At 36.7% G+C, this 20081-nt stretch overlaps 1 protein-coding gene across 1 annotated transcript in view; it reads right to left on the bottom strand.

Annotated features, from left to right (window-relative positions):
* Positions 1-20081, bottom strand: part of LOC126456073 (WD repeat and FYVE domain-containing protein 3) — a 303206-nt gene that overhangs the window by 245398 nt on the left and 37727 nt on the right. The window contains 4 exon segments of the mRNA XM_050091831.1: positions 6996-7144; positions 11668-11870; positions 12464-12630; positions 14190-14376. Coding sequence (XP_049947788.1) covers positions 6996-7144; positions 11668-11870; positions 12464-12630; positions 14190-14376 — 706 coding nt within the window.

Consider the following 20081-nt stretch of genomic DNA (forward strand, 5'->3'; position numbering starts at 1 on the left):
AGTTCAATGAACAAAACATTTACAAACTTCAGAAGGTTTTCTGGTGTTACAGTTCAATGGCCATTGGTGGTCCAGTTAACAATTCATCGGACCATGTAGCAACATCTTTGGTCTTGTTTACCATATTTACTCGAATCTAAGCCACACTTTTTTTCCAGTTTTTGTAATCCAAAAAACCGCCTGCGGCTTAGAATAGAGTGCAAAGTAAGCGGAAGTTCTGAAAAATGTTGGTAGATACCGCCACAACTAACTTCTGCCATCGACTATATGTAGCGCTACACAGGGATGCTTTGCAGGCACAAAGATAAATACTGGTGCTAAAACCTCTGCGTCAGTAAATAAATTAAAAAAAAAAAATGTGGAAGACGAGCTTTTTTCTCCACCCTGAGTTTCGACCACTGCATTTTCATACATTATCCAACGAAGTAAATACAAATTCCGTATTGTTCATCTTCGAATGTAGCAGCATTTCAATGTACTACGAAAATCCAACTGGCAAGACTGTTTGGGATGTTTGTAAATATGGCCATCTCTAGGTTCTGAATTTTTCCTACCTGTGAGAAGAGATGGTTGCTAATAGGAACTTTTATGAATTGTGAATCACATGCAGTATTCTCTTCACCATAAGAATAATACGAATATAAACATTTTGCCATGTATTCTTTCATGTTTGCTGCTATCTCATTTAAATCCTGTCTGCCTAATAAACTACTAAGGTAGAGTGAGACAACAGCTAATGCGGAAGAATATACATATTATGTCATGTTTATATTTGTATTATTCTTATGCCTAATAGTTATACAGTCAGAAATGAAGCACGGCAATTGACTAGATTTTTAAATCTAAGATAACTCTAATTTCTGTGAGGAATGTAATGTACTAAAGCGGCATCTGCAACGATTTTCAAACGGAGAAAAATTTTCGCTAAACTCTCGTTCAGAACATCTTCTATCATATGCAGTCTATTATTCGGTTCTTGTTGATCATTATCAAAGAAAGCAGCACTGTAAGTAACAACAAATAGCAGTCTCTTGTCATTGTTTCGCTAATGAGACGATTCCTCTCTTTTTTTTAATTGTAAGCGGCAGTAGTGCGCACAAAAGCAAGCCATGCCGCGAGTGGCGACAGGCCATACACACTCATTATCAGACTGCGACAAACAATGCACGACACAGTACAGTAATGCATTTTCAGCTTAGAGTGACGTAAACACCTATAACAAAGAGAACGGCACCTATCAGATAATAGGAAAATAAGCAATCAATTCAAAAGAGATGAAGCACATGAAAAAGGAAGGGTACCCATATAAACACAGCCTGACGCATTGCAATTGCTACCTGTTAAAGCTTAACTGCTAAGCTTATGACTCAAACCAAACTATTGTAGCTGTATTGTCATTCATTCGACCTAAATTGTGTCTCATATTACAATGGACCAATTTTGTTTCGATTTGGAGGTGCGGCCTAAAACTTTTCTCTCCCCTTGAATTTCGAGTCTCAAATTTCAGGTGCGGCTTATATTCGGGAAAATTTTTATCCTTGATTTTGAGTCTCATTTTTCAGGTGCAGCTTAGATTCGAGTAAATACGGTATGTGTGTAACAACTGCTTAATGCTTCAGCTATACAGAGTTGTTACCTGTATTTCTTCCCTCATTTATATTCCGGCCAGGACTTTCCACTATCATATGAATATAATATTTTATTGTTATATCAAGTTCCATTAAATTACTTTCACTTTAAAAAATGGGTCAATTTCTTTACATATAGCCTTGGATACTTTAATTTCAAATATTATTTTTTTTAATTAATCACATTACTGATTTTTGCTCAGACTTTTATTTCTACTTAACTATAGAGTTTTACCGAACAAAAGCGCTGGCAGGTCGATAGACACACAAACAAACACAAACATACACACAAAATTCAAGCTTTCGCAACAGACTGTTGCCTCATCAGGAAAGAGGGAAGGAGAGGGAAAGACGAAAGGATGTGGGTTTTAAGGGAGAGGGTAAGGAGTCATTCCAATCCCGGGAGCGGAAAGACTTACCTTAGGGGGAAAAAAGGACAGGTATACACTCGCACACACGCACATATCCATCCACACATGCAGACACAAGCAGACATATGGTCTTTAAATATGTCTGCTTGTGTCTGTATGTGTGGATGGATATGTGCGTGTGTGCGAGTGTATACCTGTCCTTTTTTCCCCCTAAGGTAAGTCTTTCCGCTCCCGGGATTGGAATGACTCCTTACCCTCTCCCTTAAAACCCACATCCTTTCGTCTTTCCCTCTCCTTCCCTCTTTCCTGATGAGGCAACAGTCTGTTGCGAAAGCTTGAATTTTGTGTGTATGTTTGTGTTTGTTTGTGTGTCTATCGACCTGCCAGCGCTTTTGTTCGGTAAGTCACCTCATCTTTGTTTTTATATATAATTTTTCCCACGTGGAATGTTTCCTTCCATTATATTAACTATAGAGTTTATATTATTTGTTTCTATTTGGACCTTTAATTTTCACTTCGTGTATTGATTGAATTAGAAACATTTGATTGGATACGTTTCTTCAGTTGTGATATACATTCTTTTTAATGCTGTTCATAACTGATAAACCACAAATTTCATTTGTAAAAGACTTATTATCATGACTTGTTTGAAATTTTAATTTGAGAGAGAAACGTTTAATTTAAATGATTCTATGATCAACTGCATATTAAATTTTTGTGCAGTGTTACTTACATTTTCTCTCTTGCAATTGGGGAGATTACTGTCTGTCTAGTGGAAAAAATTCAATTGATGTATTTTCTTATGTTAATATTTATAATTATGAACAGAATATTCTGGTATTGTTCTTACAATGTTATTTACAATTCCTCGTACAGTATTTTTAACTTAACATAATTACAGTAGAAACCAATGAATTTCTGCACCGAAAAGAATATAAAACTAGGTGACTATTTTCGGTGGTCCTAGAAAACCTAATTGGATAATAAAGGGAATCCAAGTTCTGGGAAAAAGATTACACAACCTGAGCTTTGCTGATAATATTGTTCTATCTGAAAATAAAACAGGACAACTTCAAATACTGGTTATCAAAGTAACATTAGTCTGCTCCAAAGTTGGTCTAAAAATGAATTATGATAAAACCAAGATCATGATGAATGAATGAATGGACACCGGAGGGAAATACAGGATGAAGAAAAAATGCCACACTTACAGACTGGCATGTGATTTCTCATCCAGATCCAAGGAAAAGCTTATCTAGCAAAATCGGATCAGCTTTGTTTTTAACACATGTATGAAAACAAGGACCCGGCAACACTATGACGCCATGCAGCACTTCAAAATGTACAGAGGAACATGCATCACCCCACTCTACTGTACCAGCCATCGCAGCTCACTGAGTACACTGCTGGGGCGTCAAACCCACATCCACCATGGAGCTACAATTAAAAATATTGATGTTGCAATATTAGTTTTATTTGTTGTACATAATTTCGAGCCCTGTGCTCATTATCAAATCATCCAGTAAGTTATACTATCCATCAAGACAGCCACATAACTGTTTATTTTAGTTAAACACATCATTGTAAAGTAGTGCATAACCAAACTTCAGTTTGTTTCTAGTTATTTAAAAGGCTCTCTCCATTTTATGTACTGTAGTCTCTACTGCTGTCTTTTCCTGGATGTTGTTTGATAAAAATTCTCCTAGATATTTAAAACAATCTAGATTAGATATTGAGTTGTCATTTTTGCACATTTTTTATATGCATTACTGATGTCTACCATGAACTGTGTTTTTCAAATGATATTTATAATCCTGTTTTTGCTGCTTGATGTAATAGTCCAACAATTTGTTGTTCTGCACTTTCAAGTGAATCTGTAATAAGTGCTATGTCTAGACAATCTACAGTGATCTTTTTTGGCTTTACTCCTAATTGTATCCCCTTACTATTTATGGTCTTCCTGCAATCTCTATGCACTTTCTGTAAAACACTGTTAAAAAAAAAAAGTGGTGACAAACCATCTCCTTGTCTCACTACTGATTTTAATTTACAACTTTCTCCCATAAATTTCACTTCTGATGTTGTTTTAGTTAACACTGTTTTATTTCTATTGCTTTTTTATCTTAGTCCAAACTGTTCTGAAATGTTGAGTAGCGTATTTCTATCAACAGAATCATATGTCTTTTTGAAGTCTACGAATGTTATATCAAGCTTATGATTTTTCCTAATTTCTAAAATGTCTTTTAACTTTATGGCTTATGAAGAGGCATTTAAACAGTCATTCTTTGCGCAGTCCATACGTGACTGGAAAGAAGTCCCAATAACAGGTACAATGGGACGTAACCTTTGCCATGTACTTCACAGAAGTTTGGAGAGTATAAATGTAGATGTTGACATGTTCTACACACTATCTGCCTTTCCTAAACACTCCCTGATACTCCCCTAATTGTGGCTCAAATATTCTTTCAGTTTTGCTTCAAAGTGCCTCCAACAAGACCTTATTTGACACTGGCACTGACACTTGTTGGGATCTGTTTTATCTCCCTTTTTATGTGGGTCATGTATTAATGCAGACTTCCAATCCACGAGGCACCACATTTGTTTCCCAGATTTCTGAATTATTTTTGCTAGGCATACTATCATATTGTCTCCAGAATGCTTCCAGAAGTCCGTAACTAAATTGTCTTTCCCAGATGCTTCCTTATTTTTAAGTTGTCTAATGATTTCTTCAATTTCTTTGAATGTTGTTGGCTTCAAATCTTGTTCTTTTCATACTGTATTGTCAAAACTGAAATTTTTATATAATGCGCTGCAATTGCATAACTGTTTGAAATATTCGAAGAAGTGATCGGTTGGTAGGACATGTCCTGAGGCATCAAGGGATCACAAATTTAGCATTGGAGGGCAGTGTGGAGGGTAAAAATCATAGAGGGAGACCAAGAGATGAATACACTAAGCAGATTCAGAAGGATGTAGGTTGCAGTAGGTACTGGGAGGTGAAGGAGCTTGCACAGGATAGATTAGCATGGAGAGCTGCATCAAACCAGTCTCAGGACTGAAGACCACAACAACAACATCGAAATATTCAGCAAGTATTTCACAGCATTCAGAGCCACTGTATGCAGTTTCGAACTTTTTTGAATGTCTAAATTGTAAGCTTGGTGGTATATATTTTCTTAAATTAGTTTTAGACACACTGTAGAGGCAAGGCACTTGCAGTAAATGCCCATTCTTGCAGAACTGGTAAGATCCTTGGCAGATGCTGACAGGTAAAGATATTACTGAAGCATCAGTTCAAAAAGTCATGGCTGCAAAATACTAACTTGATGTATCTACAGAAGAAAGGAATGACTGGTAAGAGCTGAACTTGGGAAAGTGCAGATTCAGTTTTGGAAAAATTCAGGAATACATAAGTTAACACTGACCCTAATACTTATCTTGGAAGATGGTTGAAGAAAGGCAGAACGGAACTTGTAGCTTTTGATCGTGCTGGCTAGAATATTCACTTTAGAATTTCAAAGTTATCACCGATAAAACAGAGGGAGCAAAAGTATAACAATAATGGGAATTTATGGATGGAATAATATGTCAAATAAGGGAAAGGCAACCACTCACCTACAGCAGGCGGACGTATGGTGCATAGAAACACGTAACGGAAAACAGTATTCACATTTGCTCTTTTTCTAGGAGAATCACATACATTCACAGACACAACCATACAGACACACAATGCTGTGATCACACGGTTTTCTGTCACTTGTTTCTATGTGCCACACACCAATCCACTATAGAAACTATTTGGGCAGCAAAATAACTGATGGTAGCAGGAATAAAAAGAATGTAGTATGCAGATTGGTAGTAGCATGTAAAGCACTCCTAAAAAAAAGATATACTGATATTAAATTTACATTCATTTGTTAGGACATGTTTTCTGAAAGTATTTCTTTGCAGTGTAGCCTCATATGGAAGTGGAGTGGGGACAATAAACTGTATGGACAAGAAGGTAATAGATACTTTTCAAATGTGGTGCTACAGAAGAATGGTGATGATGGATAGACAAAGTAATTAATGAAGAGAAACTGACTCAAATTTGGGAGAACAGAAATTAATGACACACTGCAACTAAATGAAGTGATAAGTTTAGAGGACACATCCTGAGACATCAAGGAGCCACCAATTTGGTAATGGAGTGCAGTGTGGGAACAGTGAAAATTGTAAAAAGAGAGATCTACGCTTGAATATAGCAAACAGGATCAAATGGACATAAGGCACAGTGGTTATGCAGGTGTGAACAGACTTGCACAATGCAGACTGGTGTGTAAAGCTCCATCAAACTAGTCATCAGATTGATGATGACAAGGATGAGACACAAGATATCAGTTTTGTAGGGTCATTTGTCAATTTTATTTCTTCATTTCTTGTTTGTTTTACTGTTTCTCATTTCTATGTGGTATACTTTTTTGTTGCATTTTGTTAAAAAATTTAGTAATGATTACATTTACACAAGAAATACTTTTTATATTGTATTTTACACCTCCAAGTATTATACCATACCTTCAGTTCACCTCTAAACAACAGATGATCAAATTTTTATTGTAGTTTATAATTTGATGAAAAGGCTATAAATGGTTCCCTTGTTGTAGCTATTTGTAAAGTTAAAGTAATGAGGACTAAACAACATGATCAGTTTACTATTTTGATCTTTTACGAGTTACTATTTTTTAGTTTATTTATATTATCTTGTTTCTAATTCTGTTTTTTCTCTATTTGTTTTCTTAAGGCATTATATCTTTTACAGGATGTGCTATATCTATACATTACATATTACAACTTTTAACTACATTAGAGGTAGAAAGTACTTCACCTGTGTAGTCCAAGGTTTTTCTTTTCCCCAAAAGAAGTGATACACCTTATAATTTATATGTTTTTCTTGTACTGCATAGTTTTAGGGGAAAAAAAACTTGTGAAGTACTTTTGGTCAAAACTGAAGTATTACCTTAGAATGTTGAGCAAAGTTTGCATACATATTATACTGCAACTGACAGAAGACTGTGCCTTCAGAAGTATTGACAGTGATATGAGTTCTTTGCAGGGTACAAAATTCAGTTGAAATACTATAAATTCCAGGAGCTGGAAAAATTTCTCCTGAAAAATAACAAAGGATAAGTGCCATTAGTGCAGTAATTTAAACATCAGATCAAGTTCATTTTACATAAGATACCTAGATAGTTGAATACACAATTTCATTATTAACATCAGAGTTAAATTTATAAGTCTCAGAACATATACATAGTATTTTCTGATTATCAAGACATTGAATCTTCAAGCATGGTGACACATTTAGAAATTTAAAAATAATGGTCAGTTTAGAAATTAGGTAACAGGTGCTGGCAGAACTGAAGTTGCAAATGCTTGGATCGTTTAGCTGGTAAGAGCACTGTCCATGAAATGCAAGGTTCCAGGTTTGAGGATTACACTGTATTTCACACTAGTTAACTATACATGGCACCAGATGACACCATTTCTGCATTTCAGCATGTCCCATAACTTCTAATAATTGTGGCAAAATCTGCTTTTAGATAGTATAGTGTCCGATTCTAACCTCAACCTTCTTGGCTTCTGATAGAAGATATCACATGTTGCCTCCAAATATTTTTATCTTCCACTACTCCCTCCAAATAATTTATGCCCGTCCTGTTGCATATTGTTTTAATTTCATTTACCCATGTACTCCTAGTTCTTCCTCTTGGTCTCTTACCAAATGATTTCTCCACGAATATTCTTGAAACTACTTAATCCGCTTCCATTTTCATCAAATCACCTGTCGATTGAAGTCTTTTGTAATTATTGCACTCATTATTGTTGCTCGTCGTGATAGCATGTAGGTTTTGGTGTTGTGTATTCTCTTCCAGCTTTGGGATTCATTATCATAGTACAGACCAAGGATTTTCCTATAAACTTTGTTTTCAAATATTTGGAAGTGATGTCCTTCCATTTTAGTTTAATTACATGTTTCTGCTCTGTAGTTTAGGACTGGTCTGATGATTGTGTTACATAGCTTCATTTTAAACAATGGAAAATCCAGGATGGAATCACAAAATATTATGAAAAGGATAGACTGCTACTCACAATATAGAGGAGAGACAGAGTCATAGACAGGCACAACAAAAATCTGCTACACCTTGGAGCTTTTGGAGGAAAGGCTTTCTTTTAAAGTAGAAAACACATTCACATTCACACAAGCACAACTCTCATATACACGACCACTCTCTCTGCCGGCTGAGACCCCTGCCTGCCTGTGACTCAATGTCTTCTCTATTTGGTGATTACCAATCTATACTCTTCACAAAATTATAGCTTCATGTTAGTTTTACTTGTCAGTAGTTTAAACTTTAGAAGTTTTGTATAGAGCAGTATGATCTATTAGCATTCTGCAGTCTGATTTTCACTTCACTTGTCTCTGATTTCGTTTATGTATCATTGTGCCCAGAAATTTGAACTGTTCGACACTTTTGAATTTTGTTTTCCAATTATTAAATGCAACTGATTGTCTTGTTCGTATCTCCATCCCTGACCTATGATGCACTTTGCTTTCTTATCATTTACTTTTAGTACAAGATTGGATGCTTCTTCTACAAGCTTCACAAATAACTGCCTAATCTCTATTTCATTGTTTTCAATGAGCGCTATATCATCTGCATTTGTTCAAACTTTATTTCTTTGGAGGATCCCAGAAGACACTAGCTTGAGCTTCCTTACAACTCTCTCCACGGCTGCATTTAAGAGAAGAGGAGACAGAGCTTCCCCATGTCTTGGTCCCTTTTTATTTTTAAAAATGGTCAGATTTTATTCTATTTAGCAAAGTGCTACTCATATTTTCACCAATGCACATTTTACAAAGATTAAGAAGATTGACTGGAAATCTCAAGTCCGTTATTACATTCTACAGGCTTTGTCTGTCAATAGAGTCATAAGCTTTCATAAAACTGGTGAACAAGTAATATAATTTTTCTTTACTTTCCTGTATTTTTCATTTATTGTTTTGATTACTGATATATTATCAGTAGTGGATCTATTTCTTTGAAAGACATTTTTATAATCCCGATAATATTTTCTGCGTATGCTTTCACATGGTTTAGCAATAAACAAAATAAAATCTTACAGACTGTGTTAACTCCTCATACTCCCCTATAGTTTCTGAAGTGTTCCCTGTCTTCTTTTTTTTGTACTGAGACTACTGATTCTTTCCAGTCTGCTGGTATGTTCTCAGTTTTCCAGGTTAACTGTATCACGTGAAACTAACATCTGTGCAGTGGTTCTTCTCCATATTTTAATATCTCAGCAGCAATTCTGCTGCTCCCAGTTGTCTTGCCATTTTTTAGGTATTTCATACTTCTCAACACATTCCACATGTCAGTTCTGGAATTTAGTTATCATTAGGGCTGGTGCTGGAACTTGTAATTGGTGATTCTGGATCAGAACAGTTCTGTAGATTGTCAGAGTATTCCTTTCTTGTTGATAAAATTCTGCATGGTTCAATAATTATATTTTCACCCATAACCTTCATCATCTCACATTTGTAATTAAAACCTCTTCGTTTAGATCAGTTGTGGCCAGAGAAGCTATGTGCCAACTGTAGGCTTGATGGACAAGCACTCCAGTACCCTGCATCAGAAATTGAGTACCAGTCATCTTAACATAGACAAATGTAATGTATTGCGAATACATAGAAAGAAGGATCCTTTATTATATGATTATATGATAGCGGAACAAACACTGGTAGCAGTTACTTCTGTAAAATATCTGGGAGTATGCGTGCGGAACGATTTGAAGTGGAATGATCATATAAAATTAATTGTTGGTAAGGCGGGTACCAGGTTGAGATTCATTGGGAGAGTGCTTAGAAAATATAGTCCATCAACAAAGGAGGTGGCTTACAAAACACTCGTTCGACCTATACTTGAGTATTGCTCATCAGTGTGGGATCCGTACCAGATCGGTTTGACGGAGGAGATAGAGAAGATCCAAAGAAGAGCGACGCATTTCGTCACAGGGTTATTTGGTAACCGTGATAGCGTTACGGAGATGTTTAATAAACTCAAGTGGCAGACTCTGCAAGAGAGGCACTCTGCATGGCGGTGTAGATTGCTTGCCAGGTTTCTAGAGGGTGCGTTTCTGGATGAGGTATCGAATATATTGTTTCCCCCTACTTATACCTCCCGAGGAGATCACGAATGTAAAATTAGAGAGATTAGAGCGCGCACGGAGGCTTTCAGACAGTCGTTCTTCCCGCGAACCATACGCGACTGGAACAGGAAAGGGAGGTAATGACAGTGGCACGTAAAGTGCCCTCCGCGGAGTATAAATGTAGATGTAGATGTAGATTATAATCCAAACGTAAGGGCTAATTTACCTAGTACCCTAACTATGCCCATCTATAAATCAAGATAACTCGTGAACTCCCCCTCTGTTGCTGCTATTTGGCTCTGGAATGAGCTACCCTGCACTCTGTGCACAATTAAATGCCCTGTTGCTCTAAAGGAAGAGCTGAAGCACTGCCTCCTGTCACCCTCTAACAACTCCCCAAAAATCAACATGTATAGTCAGTTTTCACCCTGTCAAACAGTAACGTAAATGTGCCTGCCTTCTCCCATTCACACTTCTTGCTTTTTCATTTCTCAGTCAGTCACATCACTTTACTTTCTTTTCACCCTTTTTAATAGTATTGTGTAGCCCCCCCCCCCCCCTCTCTCTCTCTCTCTCTCTCTCTCTCCCCCCCCCCCCCCCCCCTCTCTCGTGCTCATGGCTGTATACTTCCCAGTTTACACCTATCTCCCTTTATCTTGTCTCTATTGTTGTACCCATGTACAAATGTACTGTGTTTTCTTTCTCTTTCATGCTACAGTAATCACAAAAGTTGTATAAATGTTGTATACTAGAAGTAACTTGTGTTTATTATAATGAACATAATATGTATAATGGCTGGTTAGATGTGACAGAGTCTGATGTCCCAGAACTTGCCAGGTTTAGTAAATCAACAAATAAGTAAATAAATATTACAGCCACTTTCCTCCCACACTCCTGACTCAGGGCACATGAAAAACTCATTACTGATTATGACATGTTGCACAAAATGAAATGCTGAAGCATTTCACAGTTTTTGTCACATTTTTACACCACCGTTATTGCAGTAAGAAGATGTATGTGAATTTTGAAAGTATTTTCTACATCCTTATACTTTATTTACAAATCACTTCTCACTAGACATCCACACACACAGTTTTCCTTCTGCAACTAAAGTTTCCAGACATCGATCTTCAGGACAATATCCTGCATAGCACTCAAATTGTCATACAATATAGAACAGAGTCCAGAAATGCTCCTTGCAATTTCTGTATGCATTCCAACTCATTTAAATTAAGTCATCATAAATGGCATGAAAATAGTTTTGATACACAGTAGAGAATGGTGCCCACTGAGATTCCCATGTTGTGTGGAGTACCTAATTTGTAGTTCACAATGCCATTTCTGATGTGCTTTGCTAATGAAGAGTCAACCTTTATGATCGTATGAATGAAGGATTATTTAAAAAACCAGAAAACTTGTACAACATTTAACGATTTCTAAATTAAAAGTCATTTTATCTGAATAATTTTCATGAAGTTTACCTGTATTTCTTGTGTTTTCAGATGAATTTTTTCAGCAAATTGAGAAAGGGTGTTCTGTCCCTCAAGTATAAAGTAATTTGCGTTATCTGCATGATATACACTAGAAATTGCATCAAGAATGGTGCAGCACAATGCAGGGCAGTTCGATTTAAGAAAAACAGATTGTAGTACTTGAAAGGCCTGTATATTTCTCACACTGGCTCCTGTAAGAATGAATAATTAGTTTCAGTTAATGAGACAAATTAAAGCAAAACTGCATAAGTTCCATGAAAACTATATTTAGGTGTAGATGGACATAAAGATTGAAAGAAAATTCTACATATCAGGCAGCAATAGGCATGAAAGTAAAGGTTTTTGCAAATACTCTCTCTTGAACTTCAATAAAATTAGTTTGGATACACGGCTGCAACATGAAATAAAAATGAGATTTAACATTTCAAATTGCAACGGTACTTGGGGGGAGATTAAATTTTTGAGTAGTCTTTTTTTTTTTTTTTTTTCCTACCACTACACAGTTAACAGCTGCCTACTACGAGAATTATTTCTTTATCTTTTTCATGTTAAATTTGAGATATTCTATGTAAATAGATGTTGATGCCAAAAGAAATACTTCACTATTTTCAGTGGCTCAATAGAATATTTCAAACTGATTATGTATATTAGATTATGCTTAGATTATGCTAAAATTACACCTGTAATGCATGTAGTTATTAGCTAATGTTAAGACAGTAAAGAATGCACTGCCATTATGTTTGACAAGTATTTTTAAAATAAACTCTCCAACTGTTTCCCTTACCTCTCCCTGAAGGCTGCGGCAATGAGAAATTGCTGATTTTAAAGAGGGAACCCATACTAGCCTGGCTAGGGCGTAGTTCAATGTAACCACACATCGCAAGAGAAGCCACCATCAGAACCAGGTTACGGATGGCTTCTTGAGATTCTGGGCTAGTGTCATGTTCTAACCTAAAACATACACAATTTATGTATCAGTCCAAAAGAGGCAAATAATATGCAGTGTCATTAAGTGCACGATTTTTCCCCTCTCATAGTTCACATTTGCACAATGCATTAATAACGTAAATAATATCCGCTAGTAAGTTTGAATTTCTTCAATTTTCAATGTGTCAGATTATAAGATATCTTATGAAAAATAACACAGATCTGATTACCATATAATGTATGATACTAGAGACAGAAACCACGAAACCGCTGGAAATCTCTTACTTAATATGCTCAAAGGAACATCATTCCTAACAACTTTCGACCATAATCTTGCAAATATGCAGATATGTTTGACAGATCCATGCCAAATATGAAAACAGGCTGGTTAATACAATAATTACAAAGCCCAAGACAGTCTTCAATAGTTTCGAACATTCTATTTCACAAATTTAACACTGGGCTTTTATGAGCAATTACACTTCTCATTATTAGCAGTGCTATCAGTCACAGCATGTCGTCATATTTTATTTTATTCACTGTGCACTAGTTCTAACACTTACATTGCACAAGTTTAGTGAAACATCACAGTTTAAAACTCAAACTCATTGCAACAAGTCAGTTCACATGAAGTAAATAATTTCTTCATAATGCAACAGTTCAAAGTGGTCCTCAAGGGCATGGCTTTAACCCAGCACCATACTGAGCATTTCCCTAATGTTTCCATCTGTAACTGCATTTCGAGACATCATTCACATGGGCCTTCTTCAAGGTATGTATGGTGACATCTGAATTCAGCCACCCATTTCTTAACTGTTCAAAATTAAGGAGTAAATTCATTAGAAGCCTTCACACTAATTTTGAGGAATTTATGCAAGCACAAATTCATTCGGCATATAGAACTTTATGACTGCATGGAATATTGGTTCATAAATTTGAACAAAATATATATACAACTATTTTAAAAAGCTGTATTAATAAAACAATGCTGGAATCCTTAGAGCATTTCCTGGAATTAAGACAGGCAACATTAGTGCATTACAGATAAGTCAAAACACTGTCTGAATATAAGTTGTCTCTACCAAGATGTTTATATTATTTTATCCAACCCTTGCTCAATACTTCTATTTGCTATTTTTACCAGTCCTTCAGCTTTACTTATTCTGGGTGAGCGCCAAGTATCAATAAATTTCAACAATGAGCTCTTCCCACAAGGCACTTTATGAAGCACTAGTAGCCAGTTTGAGCATGTGCTCATAACTAAATGCACAATAGGATGATACATACACATCCACTGTGCACTTGAGAATGAGCACACACTTGAAACTGGCTTTATAAAGTTTTCACTTTAAATAACAGCCTGGTGGAAACTATGTCGTCCTTTAAATCCTTCAACTTATCAGTACTTCCTATACATAGGTCCTTTTGAAACACAATATGCAAAAGCTGACTTTGCATTGAATTTTATAAGCATTTTACAGCGAGGCAAGCAACAATGGGAATCACACATTGTTCATAACAGAATGTTTAAGCTGCAAAGTCATTTAAAGAAACTCAGAAGCTCTGTTCAAGCAATGACTTACTTCAAAAGGAATTCGGACAGGAAAACATAACCCTGACAGCTGCGAAAATCATCAAGCAGTGTCTGAGAGACTTCACTGGAATCTTTCAGGAAGCAGAACACAGTTACAAACATCTCAACAATTTCTAGGGGTGTCAGTTCTTGAACTCTTTGCATATTTTCAATACAGAGAGCTACACAACCCTTATCTGAAACATAAAATGTTACATTAACACTGCAATGCACAAGTACACAAACAAACATTGAAAGTAAGGTATAAGCAAGCTTTTAAGACGACTCACAAGACAAACAATGGCAGTAAAATTTTGGAATATTCAATGCACCTAACACGAAATATTTTATATAACGCACTTCTTGCCTACAATTCTGACTGATCATTGAATGAATATAAAATCCTTTCCTCTCTGCTTCAAGAACCATCCATCATATATCCCTGCGGCACAGTTCTTCAACATTCACAGTTTCTAAAGAAAAAACATAGTGATTTCAGACCCAGAAATAACAAGTCAAAACTGTCTTTCCTTTGAGAGAATAGAGTCATATTAAGATGTTACACATTTCTCTTATACTTGCGCTATGTCTTTGGCACTGAAAAATGATGAAGCAAAATCAAGATGGTTTGTTCCACTGCTATGGATTCTAAGATTTATTTGTTTACAGATTTTGTTCTGTGGAGCCATCACAGTGATGACATTTACAAACAGAACAGAAATGATAGTATTGCTATAATTAAACTTACAAAATATGTTTTATACTGCAACCGTTGTACCTTATATCTATGTTATACATATATTACATTACAGGTGAAATCCCAATGGTGCACATTTAAAAACAGTGTCTTAAAATTCTTGGATGAATATAAACATTTTTCCATCAGAAAAGATTTTAATATGGTTGTAAAATTCTTTCCCTGCATACACCTTAAGAAGTCCGATGTGTGGGCTTCCATCTGTCATTTTTAGCCCAATGTTGTTCTTTCCTGGAAACTGTTAAATTTGTCCTGGTGTTGTGTTCATGTACATCATTGCACTTGATAACTTACATGTAAAGAATAAATTTTTAGGTATTTGTGCTGCATAAACACATCACGACATGAATCTCTACGGCACAAACCATGTATAAGTCTTACAGCTCTTTTCTGTAGGAGCATTATTCTTTTTAAGTGTACATCAGCTGCACAGCATTACAGTTCAATCACATAACTAAGGAAGTGGTAAATTGTTCCATAATATACTATTTTTCAATGTTTGGCTCGATACTATCTTTGCAAGCTGGCTGAGAGGGTATAAGGTATAACTGACTTTTCCACATACAAAATTAGTGTGGTTATTTCATCACAGATTTTCAACAACATACATACCTAGGAATTTACAGCTTCCATTTTCTGTAGCCGAGATGTTGCATATATGGGGCATTCAAAAAGAATGAGCCGGAGGCATAATTACAGAAACCAGTACCTGTATGTTAGAAGTATTGACCCTTCCTGTTGAGACACTTGTCCCACTGTGACACAAGATGGTGAATGGCTGTCTCATAAAATTCCTGGGGCTGTGATGTTAACCAGTTCCACACGTAAAGCTGGACATCATTATCCGAGGTGAATCATTTGCCTCTAAGCTGACATTCTTCTCTGACCAAGATAGTCTCCTTCTGATTCACTTCCTGCAGCACAGGACAACAGTGAATGCCCAGCATTACTCACAAATCTTGACGACCCTTTGCCAAGTGATCAAATCGAAACGATAAGGCAATCTCACCTGTGAGGTCATTCTGCTTTGTGACAATGCATAGCCTCATACGGCCAACATGCTCGTGGTACTCCTGCAAATGGGAGGTTCTCAGCCATCTTCCATACAGTCTGGCCCTCTCTTCCTGCGATAAAGCCAGTTTTGGTCCGCTTAAAAAGGCTTTTGATTCATATTTGACGACAATGTCCAGCTGTACATGTGGTAACTAGTTAACACCGCATCCCCAGGAATTTTATGAGACAGCCATTCACCGCCTTGTGTCACAAAGGGACAAGTGTCTCCAGAGCCAGGGTCAATACTTCTAACATACAGGTACTGGTTTCTGCAATTATGCCTAGAGCTCGTTTCTTTTTGAACGCTCCTTACACATTATTTACATTGTTTTCATGAGAACCGCCCATTTGAAATACCAGTAATTGAGCTTTGGTGACATTCACCTTTAAGTGCTGGTCTTTGAAGCACTTCATTACTTCTCTTAGACCACTAGTAGCAAAATATTCTAGTTCCTTACATTCTCTCCCATATGCATAGCTTATTATATGGGCATTAATGGGCTGTGCAATGCCGTTAATATATATAGGGAGAGAAAGGAATGAGCTTTGAGGTACACCTTTTATAACCTTTTCACTAGTGGACTGAACGTTCATAATTTTATCATCTAGCTTGAACGACAGTTTAGTGCATTGCTTATGATTCAGCAGGTATGTGGCTCGAGGATTCCTGGACTTCAGCTTTCTTTTTCAGAAGTAACCTATGGTTTACCGTGCTAAAAGCTTTTGTCAGGTCTAAAAATATACCTGCAGTCTACATCATCTGATCCAACAGACAGTAAACTTCTTGGAAAACAGCGTAAATGCTGTGGTTGTACTTAGATCTTTTCTGAAGCCATGCTGCAAATCTACAAGCAGTGTGTTTTGAGAAAAAGGCACTTAGCTGGGAAAGGGTAATACTTCCATATATCTTATTAAAGGTGGGTCTGGAAACGTCTTCCTTACTTCCCTTTTTAGACACCAGTTTCACTACACTTATTTTTAGGCCAGTTGGATACATATTGTCACTCATGCTGCAGTTAGTCAGGTAAGTAAGAGTTCAGAGATTCTTTTAAGCACACCCTACTAATAGCACTGGATATGCCATCCCATCCAGATGAAAATTTTTCTTTAGCATGCATCTGCCTTGCATACTTCCAGCTCATTCACTTCCACACGTTCAAATTCAGTACACCGAGTGAGGTGACATGGGGTCTCTACCTGTGCATCTATAATGTGGGTTTACTGGTCAACAAGAAATGAAGTAGTTATTAAAAATATTACATGTAGTTTCTGATTACATGCAGTATTTAGGCTTGCCTTTTTTTTTTTTTTTTTTCAAAAATATTACAAATAGCATTTGCGAGTTTTTCAATGTTACCAGCAAGACTTAAGCTGAATGGTTCAGTGTTCATCTCGCTAGGACATTTGCGGTACTTGCCAATCAGCTCCCATGATGTTTTACTTATGTTGTCAGACTGTCCTATTGGTTTACTGTTAGTCTGCTTCCTTAGGTTAGCAATTTCAGTTTTAAAACTTTTCTTTGCCCAACTGTATTCTTCCTTAAAAGCCTACAGAGCAGTAGCTTTATAAAACAGGTTTAGATTGTATATACTCTGCCTGAGCCTAATGAGATTTCGTGGGAGTTCCCATTTTGGCAGTTTTAACTACCTTCTGGATTTCTCCGACTGGACAGCAATATTCATAATGTCTCACAAGGGTTGAGTACAACTCATTCAATTTGTCATCAGGCCCTTCCTTTCACCCGATACACATAATCATATTTCTCATTTGCTAATTTGTATTTAAGAATGTTATTGTTTAAGGTATTCAGAGTTTGTTTCTGTAGAACAATTTTCGTTATTTTTGGCACAGCTGAATTCATGCACTATCATCTTACAGAAGTGGTCAGAATAATGAAAATCTAAGCTACTGTAATTTACCTTATCTTTGACATTTTTGTTGATTACAGCATAATCCGTTCTTGTGGAGTATGTGACTGTCATTTTATTGTCACAGTTTACTATATTTATAAGATTGTATGAGCTTAATACATCACTGAGTTTCAAGTTTACTATACTATTTGAATTTGCATTTATTATAACCAATCACAAATGATTTTCTATTTTTGCAAACCACACATTCAATGCAGCATTTTGGTTCATTGTACACTTAGTCTGAAGTTTACTGCACAGAGTAAGGTAGGTAGATCTTACATCCACATTAGAGTAAGCTGAATTGGGTTGGTTTCAATTGTGTGTGAGAGAGGCACAGCCATTATTCTTCAAGATGGTTTAATTCATTCCTATGTTTATCATGTAACAATAAGGATCATTTTTGTCAGAGAATACATACCCTCTTATCTACAATTCTTGGAGCCACAAAGTGTGAAGGGACGACAGTCCTTTTAAGATGCAAAGAAATTAAACTGATTATTTATTTTTCCTGAAATACTCCTGCAGGATGTCTATAGATAACATTGCTAGAGTATGATTTCATTTGTTATAATCACAGCCGTCACTGCCTATTATTCCAAGTAATAGGGATGGTTGTCGAACCTGTTCAAAATAAGGGAATATTCATACATGCATTTCCACTTGTGACACTGAGTTGGTGGCCTGTGACATTCTTCCCCATCTACAATCAAGTTTCAGTGGGGGCAAAGACATGATAAAACAAAATGGTATATTATCTCTGAGCAAGAGAAGACATTTGGAAGGCATCTTAGGAACAGTTCCAGCATAATGAAAAATTCAAATGTCCTATGGGATAATCAATAACAAGACCACCTCAAATGTTTACATACCACGTTTATTAGCAATCTAACAAAAACTGAATGAAGGTTTTCACCATACCAAATGTAGCCATTCCTGCTGCTGAAATACTCCTCTTGTGTAAATATAATGTAACTGGATAGATAAAAAATCTACTCAACAAACAGCAGTGGGAGAACACACATACAAAAAAGGTTTTGCTTATGCAAGCTTTTGGTGCCAGTGGCTCCTTCTCCCAGCAGAATGGTTAAAGGGGAAGGAAGAGGGGTGATGTAAAAGGACTGGAGGGATTTAGGAAAAGAGGTACAGTTCAGAAAATTCACAAAGAACCCCGAGTCAGAGAAGGCTTACCAGACGGGATGAGAAGGAAAGACTGATTGTTGGGGACTGCATCAAATGAGATTTGAAAACCTGAGATCTTAAAGATAGACGACAGGGTAATATTCAATACACAGATTTCTGCTAAAACATTGTGAAGGAATTATTAAGAGTGAAAAGCTAAGTGCATTCTATGTGATGGTGGAAGCAGAACGGCAAAAATAACGCAGGTCAGGAAATAAAAGATGCAGAAAACTCAAACACAGTGAAGAAAGGAGTAGTTACTGTAAAGAAATACTGAGACAAAAGAAATTACTGTAAATTAAGGTCACGTGGGTGGCGAGAACCAAGGAAATGTTGTAGCGCTAGTTCCCACCTCCGGAGTTCTGAGAAACTGCTGTCTGGGGGAGAGAATCCAGATGGTAAATTTGGTGAAACAGGTGCCAAGGTCATGACTGCCATGTTGTAGAGCATGTTCAGCAACCGGATATTGCGTGTTGCCCGTATACACCCTCTGCCTATGCCCATTCATCCTAATTGATTATTTGGTGGTAGTCATGCCGATGTAAAAGGTCGAACATTGTTTGCATAACAGCTGGCATATGATGTGTCATTTACAGGTGGCTCTCCCTTCGATAGCATGTGTGTTACCAGTTACAGGGCTGCTATGTGTGGTGGTAAGAGGGTGCTTAGGCCAAACCCTACAGTAGAGATTGTCACAGGAGTAGGAGCCATAGGGTAGGGAGATGCTTGCAGAAGGAGCTCCAGATACTCAAGAGTTTGGGAGGGTGACAAAAAGCTATTCTAGGTGTGGTGGGCAAAATCTCAGACAGGATGGATCTCATTTCATGGCATGATTTAAAGAAGTTGTGGCCATGTCAAAGCAAATCATGCCCTGAAATGAGATCCATTAAGGCCACCCATCTGGCCTTAATCCATTTCTTACGTCTGAGCATTTTTTCACAGTCCATTTTAGTTTTCTACATCTTGCATTTTTTAACCTGTCAATTTTTTGCCATCCTCC

This window comes from Schistocerca serialis, chromosome 1 (genome assembly GCF_023864345.2).
Source record: "Schistocerca serialis cubense isolate TAMUIC-IGC-003099 chromosome 1, iqSchSeri2.2, whole genome shotgun sequence".
Lineage (NCBI taxonomy): Eukaryota > Metazoa > Arthropoda > Insecta > Orthoptera > Acrididae > Schistocerca > Schistocerca serialis.